General features: G+C 39.5%; 1 protein-coding gene across 1 annotated transcript in view; it reads right to left on the reverse strand.

The window, feature by feature from the left end:
* Positions 1 to 2,648: 2,648 nt before the first annotated feature.
* The window catches only part of tapt1b (transmembrane anterior posterior transformation 1b), a 12,631-nt gene continuing 3,961 nt past the window's right edge, over positions 2,649 to 11,318 (reverse strand). Inside the window, exons 6-14 of the mRNA XM_078263104.1 lie at positions 10,410 to 10,507; positions 10,251 to 10,320; positions 10,001 to 10,081; positions 9,696 to 9,805; positions 8,085 to 8,144; positions 7,158 to 7,226; positions 6,967 to 7,043; positions 6,653 to 6,825; positions 2,649 to 5,818 (exon numbers count right to left, since the gene is read on the reverse strand). Of these exons, the coding sequence (XP_078119230.1) occupies positions 5,565 to 5,818; positions 6,653 to 6,825; positions 6,967 to 7,043; positions 7,158 to 7,226; positions 8,085 to 8,144; positions 9,696 to 9,805; positions 10,001 to 10,081; positions 10,251 to 10,320; positions 10,410 to 10,507 (992 nt within the window). The 3' untranslated portion in view covers positions 2,649 to 5,564. The remainder of the gene's footprint in view (positions 5,819 to 6,652; positions 6,826 to 6,966; positions 7,044 to 7,157; positions 7,227 to 8,084; positions 8,145 to 9,695; positions 9,806 to 10,000; positions 10,082 to 10,250; positions 10,321 to 10,409; positions 10,508 to 11,318) is intronic.

An 11,318-nucleotide genomic window follows, 5' to 3' on the forward strand; every position in this document is an offset into this window, starting at 1 on the left:
TAGGCCTACATATTAGTTACTTTCCAGATTCAGATTAAGAATACGATATAGGCCTATTTGTAGGGGGTAATTCACAAATTACCCAGCGATATATAAAATTATAATTAGAAATATAAAAATAATGTAAAATTAGTACCTTCTTGGTACATATTGATAATACTTTTACTTCACTACATTTTTAAATACGTGACTTAATTGCAACAGAGTATTTTTAAACGACTGTTAAGGTATAAACAGTCATAGTCACCAGATTAAGTCACTGTACGTCATGATGTACACATGATTTCTACATAATATTGTTGATCACATTTTTTTCTTTTTCATAATGTCACTATTGACTCCAATGATCACACATTTGTAAAAAGTGCCTGCCTGCTGGTCTGCCTGTAATGTTTATGCAGCTAAGAATTGAAGTGTGTTTGCAATTTTTAGACTTAGTCACCTATACAGCAGTAGAGGTCAGATAGCATTATGGTGTCTAATGAGAGAATTGAACTAGAAGTTAATCTCAGCGGATCTCTGAATGAATGTGAGGCAGGTCAATGACTCTACTGTGGTCACTGAGCAGCTGACCTTCAGCTCTGACGTTGAATAGATAGACGGTTAAGGCTAGTAAAGTTTTGGCAAGCACACAAGGTTTGAGTTCAAAAAAGGGAAAACACAAAATTCATAGCCTGGTTAGGTCTTTGATATATCAGCACTCTCCTTCATCCTCTGTCAGTTCCTTGCATGGCTCACAGTCACTTTACACAATACATGACACTACACTGGTTAACTGGTGGGGCAAAAAAGTATTTAGTCAGCCACCAATTGTGCAAGTTCTCCCACTTGAAAAGGTTAGAGAGGCCTGTAATTTTCATCATAGGTACACTTCAACTATGAGAGACAAAATGAGAAAGAAAAAAAATCCAGAAAATCACATTGTAGGATTTTTAATGAATTTATTTGCAAATTCCTCGGGAAAATAAGTATTTGGTCACCTACAAACAAGCAAGATTTCTGGCTCTCACAGACCTGTAACTTCTTTAAGAGGCTCCTCTGTCCTCCACTCGTTACCTGTATTAATGGCACCTGTTTGAACTTGTTATCAGTATAAAAGACACCTGTCCACAACCTCAAACAGTCACACTCCAAACTCCACTATGGCCAAGACCAAAGAGCTGTCAAAGGACACCAGAACAAAAAATTGTAGACCTGCACCAGGCTGGGAAGACTGAATCTGCAATAGGTAAGCAGCTTGGTGTGAAGAAATCAACTGTGGAAGCAATTATAAGAAAATGGAAGACATACAAGACCACTAATAATCTACCTCGATCTGGGGCTCCACGCAAGATCTCACCCCGTGGGGTCAAAATGATCACAAGAACGGTGAGCAAAAATCCCAGAACCACACGGGGGGTACCTAGTGAATGACCTGCAGAGAGCTGGGACCAAAGTAACAAAGGCTACCATCAGTAACACACTATGCTGCCAGGGACTCAAATCCTGCAGTGCCAGACGTGTCCCCCTGCTTAAGCCAGTACATGTCTAGGCCCGTCTGGAGTTTGCTAGAGAGCATTTGGATGATCCAGAAGAGGATTGGGAGAATGTCATATGGTCAGATGAAACCAAAATAGAACTTTTTGGTAAAAACTCAACTCGTCGTGTTTGGAGGGGAAAGAATGCTGAGTTGCATCCAAAGAACACCATACCTACTGTGAAGCATGGGGGATGGAAACATCATGCTTTGGGGCTGTTTTTCTGCAAAGGGACCAGGACGACAGATCTGTGTAAAGGAAAGAATGAATGGGGCCATGTATCGTGAGATTTTGAGTGAAAACCTCCTTCCATCAGCAAGGGCATTGAAGATGAAACGTGGCTGGGTCTTTCAGCATGACAATGATCCCAAACACACCACCCGGGCAACGAAGGAGTGGCTTCGTAAGAAGCATTTCAAGGTCCTGGAGTGGCCTAGCCAGTCTCCAGATCTCAACCCCATAGAAAATCTTTGGAGGGAGTTGAAAGGCCGTGTTGCCCAGCGACAGCCCCAAAACATCACTGCTCTAGAGGAGATCTGCATGGAGGAATGGGCCAAAATACCAGCAAGTGTGTGAAAACCTTGTGAAGACTTACAGAAAACGTTTGACCTCTGTCATTGCCAACAAAGGGTATATAACAAAGTATTGAGATGAACTTTTGTTATTGACCAAATACTTATTTTACTTTTATTTATAATTTGCAAATAAATTCATTAATAATCCTACAATGTGATTTTCTGGATTTTTTTTTCCTCATTTTGTCTCTCATAGTTGAAGTGTACCTATGATGAAAATTACAGGCCTCTCTCATCTTTAAGTGGTAGAACTTGCACAATTGGTGGCTGACTAAATACGTTTTTGCCCCACTGTACATGTGAAGTATGTTGCGGTAATCAAGAAAACACAAGTAATGTATCCAGAGGCAAATCATTTATCAGAGTTTGAACCTTGAAATAAAAGTCCCTGAGTGTGAATGACTGTGATGACAGATCCCCTCCAAATGGTCATTCAGGGGGAACAGTGGACTGCAGTGTTTGCCCTGTGAATAGAGCCTGCAGTGACTCCTGAAACACCCACCACTGTTCCCGTTCTCTCTCTCTCTCACAGTTAGACAGATCACACGAGAAAGGGTTACAAAACAAAATCTTGTTTTATTCTCCTTCTACCACGTAGGAGATGCATTACATACTGTAGATGGGTTTGTACATGAAAATATAAACGATGAAATATCCGAGTCATACGTCTTTAGGTTGTGAGATCCATCCTGGCACTGCAAATGAACACACACATGAACACACACACACTTGTTCACAAGACTGCAATTATTTATTTTATTGACTGGACTTAAAGGGATATTTTGAAGTGGGGTTGTATGAGGTAGGCTACTTATCCATAGTCAGTGTATATGGAGGGTCGACACGCCCCTAGTCTCGCATTACCAGACCTTCTCCCACAGTGCTTTGGAGGAGGGTCTGGCGAGTACACACAGCATTGTGGGATGGGAGAAAAAAGTGCTCTGGTTCATTGGCATTTCTTTAAACCAATCACAATTGTTTTGAGTGGCGCTATGCGCCGTATGGCACAAAGGCCCCTGTAAAATAGCCTCGGGATGGAAGGAACTGAAACATGTACGTTCAAAGGTTGTTTTAGTCGTGCAGCAAAAAACTCAGATTGGACAGATAGTCTAGCTAGCTGTCTGGATTTACCCTGCAGAGATCTGAGGAGTAGTTAACCATAGATCTCATAAATCAGCCGGAGTTTAAAATGCCAACACAAAGAAAGCCCTAGGTAATGGACATCCGGCCTAAATGAGGGACATCCAGCGGAATTTCCGGCAGCAACGGAGCAATCCCAGAAGTGGAACGTTGTGTATGTAGACTAGCACGCCCCCAGTTTTAAGAAAGAGACCAGAGTACCAACACAGAAGTAAAGCAATGTTCTGCTGTGGAAAACATATTTTAGCCACCTAAAAAAATGTCCCACCTGACAAAAACTATCAGTTTAAATGCATGCTATATTTAAAATATTTTCATTGCTTTACCTTTGCCATCAGACAGCCCTTTCCTTTGGCACTACATTTTCTTAACCGTAGAACTTTTGTATTCCTACACAGAAGTGCAACTGTACCGTGCAGATCAGCTGTTTGGGTCAGACTTTCAGTGGTTTATGGAAGAGGCAACAAATACAAGAAAAAAAACAAGTGATTATGACAGCACTGATGAAATGCCGTTTAACTGTGGAAACAAGAGGATCACTTTATGAGCCAGAGTATACAGGAGTACTTTTGCAGAGGGAGACTGAACAGTCAAAAGAGAGGGGAAACTTCTGTGGAAAGGAAAGGGCTGTTTAATGGCAAGGTAAAGCGGTGAAAATATAGTGTACACTTTAACAGATAGTTTTTTTTTTTTTTTTAGGTGGGCCTTTTCTTTAGGTGGCTAAAATACATTTTTGCTACTGGCTCCATCCACAGCAGTACATTAGCTGCCTTGTCAGTACTCCTGCCTGCTTCTCATAATGTAACTGGGGGTGTGCTGACTGCTTTTACTGTAGGTAATACACTAGACTACGGATAAGCCTACCTCATACAACCCCATTTCAAAATATCCAACTATTCCTTTAACCCTAGTTTGTGCCTCTCAAACATTTAATTACATTTAATCTTTTTTTCTGAACAATGAATTTCAGGGCAAGCATTTGGAAAGAGTTTCTTCCATTAACCAAAGCCAAAAGCCAATGACCACAGCAAACAATGTCAGCAACCTTTGTCAAACAACTCCTCTCTGGCAAATTGCAAATTGCTGGGTTCACACGGTGCTGCTGATATGATCCTTCTTGATTCTTGTTATTGACAGGCGATTCACCCTCATCAGCCTTCAGGCATGCTCGAACATTTCACCTGCATACATGTAATCTGAATAATTTTCATCCCTGTCAAGATAATGGTAAAGAATTGCAAAACATGTTAACTTGATGGTGGTATGCCACTGTCACACACCATGAATTTGAAACAAGACCAAGAACACAATGGTGTTACACCAGGACGTGATTATCTGTAGGCTACATGCTTGAATGATGAGTGCATGTTGATGAGAGCATATTGGAACAAATATGAAAAAAATGAAATATCTTCCAAACTTGTTGGGCTTGGAGTCCACTTCAAAATAAATACTTCTGTCTTTACAAACAGGCACCATCTTATCTCAATAACAATATCAATACATATTGCATGATACTAAAACCTCCAAACTTGTATCCGTGTCTAATAGGTAAAGCCACCTCTGTGACCAAAGCCATTGCACATATGATTGTACTTAGTGTCACTGCTGCCATGTCTGACAGCTATGGACATCTGGGCTCATCACAGTAGCTCACTTTAAACACAGTCTTCTTAAAATGTGTGTTGGTGGGGAGTGTGTGTCTGCAGAGCAATCTGAAGATTTCAACAATGTGTTTCCGCGATTGTGAGTCTTAGTCCTGCAGGTCAATTTTAGAAAAAAAAAAATGAAATCTATATTCTAATATTCTTAATAAAAACTTCATTTCAAATATTAAAATCAAAATCAAATTTGTTTTTAAAAAGTTTTGTTCTTTCTAAAAACAACTCTGCGCTGTACACATGATTGTGCTTTTGAACACGTACTTGCACAGTCCAGCTGTCATGTTCCTGTGATCACACAGCGACCCACGTTGTACTATTTCACACTCTTTGTGCTCTGCTCCAGCTCTGCATGCCAGTTTTGACCCATCATCGTCATCAGCAAGCATGTGTGCAGGTCGCCATGGCAACCAAGACCCATCGTCAAAGTCGACCTGGTTCACGAGGCATCGACTGGTCTAGATGGAAACATCTGAAGCGGCCTCTGATGCTTGAAGTAACAGTGTTATGCCTTTGCTGGTTTTGTCAGTAATAAATAAATAAATACTCCAGGGGTCAGGTGCACAAATATATGTCCGGTCTGAGCATGCTCCATGACCCGCGTCTGATCCCTGAAACTTGCCGTTTCAGCAAGCAGGACACACTGACGTGTTGTTTTATGCGAGCAACATTCAGTCTATTCTGTTGCCACAGATGGTGAAACGGTCTATTTCCAGCAAATCTTTCTTGGGCGTTCTGTGTTCAAGTCTGTCCCCTTCCAGTCCTGTGTCGGCGTTAATGATTTTGTCATCGTCTTCCTCGTCAGGCGTGGTCAGGAATGTGTCCGAGTCGCTCTTGGGGAGTATTGGGTCAGAGGTCTCTGCCATGTTGGGGGGCGGAGGATTGTCTGCTGCCAGTGATATTCCTCCTTTGTCAGTTGCGGGTTCTATTAGAGAGCGAGTGGCAGAGTTTATTGTACAGTAAACATAACACAACTGGCAGTTTACTAAACCCCCTTCACCAAAGAGCAATCGTACAATCATAGCTTAGCAACTGTAACTAGGCATGGCAGGTCTGGAAAGCTTTGAATTTCTCTTTACCATGTGCATGGGGCTGTAGTTAAGAGTGATATTTAGCCTTCAAATAGTGATACTAAATTAGTGAAATGTCATTCACGACTAGAACATCCACTGTGTAGTATTTTTTGTACGAAAGTCAGTTCTGGATGTTACTATATCAGAGTAGGGCAACGTTAACAGCTCTGTCCTGTTACACTTCAGCAACATGAAGCGAACATTATCCGAGACTATATACATTTATATATTTGCCAAACACATCAGTTAATCCTCAAAGTAAGAGCTTTTCTCTTGTTAACGTTAACATTTAATAATAAATGCAAACAGCTAAGCATCCAAACAAACAATTTAAGACCACTTTTACAAGTTTCTTGATTTGAAATGAGTCAGCTGGAAACATTAAAGTCATTCAGTGCTTTTTTAACAAACGTATGGTGCTATAGTTAGTTTAATCAGCTTGCCAACTACAGCAGATAGAATCTGTCAGTTACAGTTGTCATTTTGACAAAATCGACGATCAAGGATCCAATGTTTTGAATTTAAAGTGGTAAATCTGTCGCTGTTATCATTGTAAACTGCATATGTAACGTGCGAGAATAGAAAGTTAAACAGGCGTAGCAACAGTAACTAACAAAGATTGGATTTAACAAATGCTGTATTTAGCCATTTAGGAATAGAGAGGTAGATAAACTGGTTATTATTACCTTGCTGTGGTGAAGTGTGAAAGTGTTTGGTGCGGTGAGCTCTAGAGTTTGCACGGCTGGAGACAACAGAGGGAGGAGGGTCCGAGAGCTTTTCTTCCATGTTGGCCTCTTTGACGAACACACAGGACGTCCCAAGCAGAACGATACTGTTGAGCACCTTCAGAGTGATCATCCTGCTCACAAACACACACACACAAAAAACACGTGGATATGTAAAAAAGGGTCAACATTAAGAACTAAACACACACATTAAGAAACACTAGTAACACTGCAAATGTGTGTTCAAAACTCAGAAAAAAACAATTGACATTTACCCCAGGTAAAAGAGCAGCACACACATAAAGGACAGCGAACCCTGGATCTTCACTGAGCTGGTCACGACTCTGATCAACTGAAAAAAGAAACACACACACACACATAATCAGACTGTGTATATACTGTGTATAAGTGTTTATACAGTCAAAATACACAATACCAATGGATATTTCTATAAACAGTGACTGACCAGCAGAGCTAAAGGAAGGGGGATGAAGCCCATTCTTCTGGATACTGAGTCACTGTAGTCTGTGTAAGCCTGGAGACACATTTTAGACATTTTACAACGCATCAACAACAATCAACATTATTATTCCTACCCAACCAATGCATTAGTCATTCCATAACACTTATAATTATGACATGTCAAATCAGGAAAGATTAGAGGACATCTCCTTAATATTGCAAATATCATTCGGTTTGGCATTCAGTCTTTTACAAGTACTTTTTTTTACTGGATCAGACTAATACAGACATTCTCGTCTGGTTAGTTTATCTATAAACTATGTTGTCTGAGAGAGCTGAACGTAGTGCAACTTAACAAATCACAAGAAAATAGAAAAGAAAAAAAACAAAACAAGCACAGGTGTTTTTTTTCTCCACATTTTCAATTGCAATGCATTGAGCGGCCTTCCACAATGAAAACCGGTTTTACAATTATATATACTGATATTACAATATAGGTGAAAGGAAACTTTATTATCCCAGAGGTACAATTAGATTTACAGCCAGCAGTACCACACACCAGACAAGCAATCACAAATGAATGACAGAAGATTTTATCCATAATGCTCACCCGTAGTTAAAAGTTTCTCAAACTTTTATGACCTGACTTAATTTGACCTGAGCAATTAGCAATGTGATTGTTATCAAGTCTATTTAAATATGAAATATTATGTACTGTATTTCAGGAGCACAGTGGAGCACCAGAGTGGGGTTATGTAAGAATGACGATATACAGTATTACACATTATATACACATTATTATGACAAATAACACTAAGACAAGTATAAATACACCCATTTTCTGTGTCCCTATGTGCATAACAAGAGACCCAACATGGGATCCTGATCTCAAGTTTGAGAAATGTGAGCTATTTGAACTCATTTCACTCACATTTTTCTGTCGACTGCTGACAAGGTCAAAGGCAAGGCTGGCTCTGTATTCCCCGTATACCTGGAAAATGACAGTAACACAGCATTAGTCAGCCAAAGTATGAACATCAAAATATCAAACAAATATAGTTACTGAGTATCTGGTATTGGAGTTGTATGTATCAGTTATGTGCAAGTGTAAAGTGAAAGTAAAGTGTGGGTAGTGGCAGAAGATTTTGAATAAACCAGAGTAAAAAGACAAAAACAAAAATGTGAACACATGGATTAAATGTGGACGAGCATGGATGCACGAGCGCATCGCTTACTACGTGTGAGCGAGGTTTGTGTGTTTAGGTTTAACACTTTGGAGACAAAGGGGTTAAGCCCTTCCCGTGGAGTTGGTTTCCATTACATAACCACAGTTACAACTCCTTGAAAGTAATCAAATAGGAAGAGAACACATGAAGGAAGGAAATGGAAAGAAAACAAAGTTGTGATGAAACAAGAGAAAATGGCTCAGCTGACAGATATTTCCCCTCTGATACTAAAGTGTATCTGGTGTGAGTGTGTGGGTGTGTGAGACAGTGAGAAACACCAGTTTGTAAAACAAAAAACACAGAAAAGAGCAAAGTCTGTGGAGCTTAAAGATTCTTTCAACTTAAAAAAAAAAAAAAAAAAGTAGGTGAACAAAATAATCTTAACTCAAGGTCCACTTACTAAGTTTTTCCTGAGTTTTCGACTGCATCTCACCGTCTTCGTCAGTGGATGGAGTTTCGAACAACACCACCCAAAACAGATCTGTGTCATTGTTAGGTATCACTACGAGCTATTAAACCCCTGCCGCTGATTGCCACAGTTTGTGTCAAGAATCACACTTTTTTTGTTTGAGTGTGTGACTATTACTTTACAGAGACACCATTATCTCTAATGTCCATCGCAAATAAACATCAATAAATCAGATTAGACTCATGAAAAAAGATGCTCCTTAAACTCCAGAACTTGTCCAAGAATCATCATGTTTTTAAGTGTTCTTCTGTATAAAAGTAATCCAGTGATAGTTGTCTGTTCATCCATGAGTACAGTGCAAAGAGGAACTGCTAATAGCTACTTCAGCATACTTTTAATGGTGCAAATTAGCCAAAATGTAAACAAACACAGGCTAAAGAAAACAGGGCTCAAGTTAACCCACCCCTGACTAACTGAATCCATGGTAACATTGTACTTCCTGTTTACATCCTGCAAATGATTATTAGGACCTATTGCCCTAAAACTATAGTACAACTCACATGCAAACTGATGGAATTCCTGAATATCCCAACTTGTTTTGTAAATAACAATACATGTATGCCTGGCTAACATATGTAGTGACTCTGCTAAAAGCCTGTAAATACAAAATGGAATTAAAGTCCATTACCTGAGCAAACTCCATCCGCCTATGAGGACTGGAAGACGTTGAAAACACGGTTTAAAACACTAGAAAAAGCTAGTAAATGGACCTGGAGTTAGATTATTTTGCCAAATTTAAATGTGCTTTTTGGACTGTCTTTAAAACAACATTGCTCCTTTGGCTGTCACGCTTAACCAAAACCTAATGGTTGAACTGTGAAAGTACTTTATGCAAAATGGGACTCACATCAGCACTGATGTCATTGAATTTGGTGATGAAGGCGTGCTTCACAACATCCACGGCAACCTCTGAGGCAATCACCATGACTACATCAGGAAACAGCACCCACAAGTGGTCTGAAGACAAACATTAAAACAGTGATTAGTGTCACTATTCAATATTAGTTACAACAGTCAGTGACAGTGCTGAGTCACAATAAGAGGACCCGATGATGTACCTGAGCAGTGTGATGTAACTAACTGTCATATATATTATTCAGCCCTATAGATATCAGAAATGTTATATTATCTGCGCAGCACTGTATTAGTTACCAGGGTTCCATGAGAACTGCTCCATGTTTCTCAGACAGACGATGAGCAGGAGGATGTAGTTGGTGAACCTCTCTTTTATGTCTGTGGGAAACAAACAAATCAATCCAGGATTAACCTACTTTGTACTCACTGCTGCTGAGCTCAATTCCATAAATTTACCTTGTACCAAATCACCAAGTTCATAAGGCCGAGTTACAAAATATCCACAGTCCACTTATCTTAATTGTTTTAGGTATCGTTGACCACTTACCACTGTTTGACATCTGGAAAAGGTTGTTCTTTTCAAACTTCTTGAACACACTTCCTTTGATCTCCACAAACTGCAAAAAACAAAATGTACATATTATGGCTGAACTCATTCTGCACGCACTTTAATGGAGTTAAATGTGTCTGTGTGCATCATACTCACATTGTTTGACATCATGATGGTGAGCAGGGACTTGTTGTGGGAGTTGAAGGCTACGTTGAGAGTGGTCGCCTGAACCATGATGAGGATGGCATGGAGAACTAGATACAGACATGCTGAGGAAAACAATACACTGAGGACTACAGTAAAGAATATCATGCTCTGTGTTCATTCTGATGTAAGCCCACTAATATGCACATTCTACTAGTCTGAAGTAAAGCTATGTGAGGTAACTTGCAACTAGGGCTGGGCGAAATGGAGAAAATCTAATATCACGCTATTTTTGACCAAATACCTTGATAACGATACCACAACGATATTGTAATGTTGATTACATATGGTGCTTTCACAAAATATTTACACAATGAGATTTTTGATAAATAACCATCAGTAATGTGGATATAATGACTAAGTGGGTAAAGGCAAATAATAGAACGGTTACAGTCTGGTAAGTTCAGAAAATGACATCACTTTACTGTAATGCAGCCTTTAAAACCAGAAAAAGACAACACTTATGCCATAATACGATATTACAATATCCAAAATCTAAGACGATATCTAGTCTCATATCACGATATAAAATCGATATATTGCCCAGCTCTACTTGCAACTAATGATTATTTCATTATTGATAAATCTGCGGATTATATTCAGTTAATTGACTCATTTTGTCAAGAAAATGCCCAAAAATAGTGGAAAATGCCTCTCAAAGACAAATATGACATCTTCAAATTGCTTCTGTTGTCCGACCATTAGTCTAAAACTAAAAGCTAGTTTACCATCACAGATGACATAAAACTAGCAAAAACTCTAGCAACTTTTGGCCTTTTGCTTGCCACCCATCATACATAGATTAGAGATATTTTCGCTGCAGAAAATATGTGCGAGCCTCCCGGACGGGTGAACTAGGAC

This window comes from Sander vitreus, chromosome 2, assembly GCF_031162955.1.
Source record: "Sander vitreus isolate 19-12246 chromosome 2, sanVit1, whole genome shotgun sequence".
Taxonomy (NCBI): Eukaryota; Metazoa; Chordata; class Actinopteri; order Perciformes; family Percidae; genus Sander; species Sander vitreus.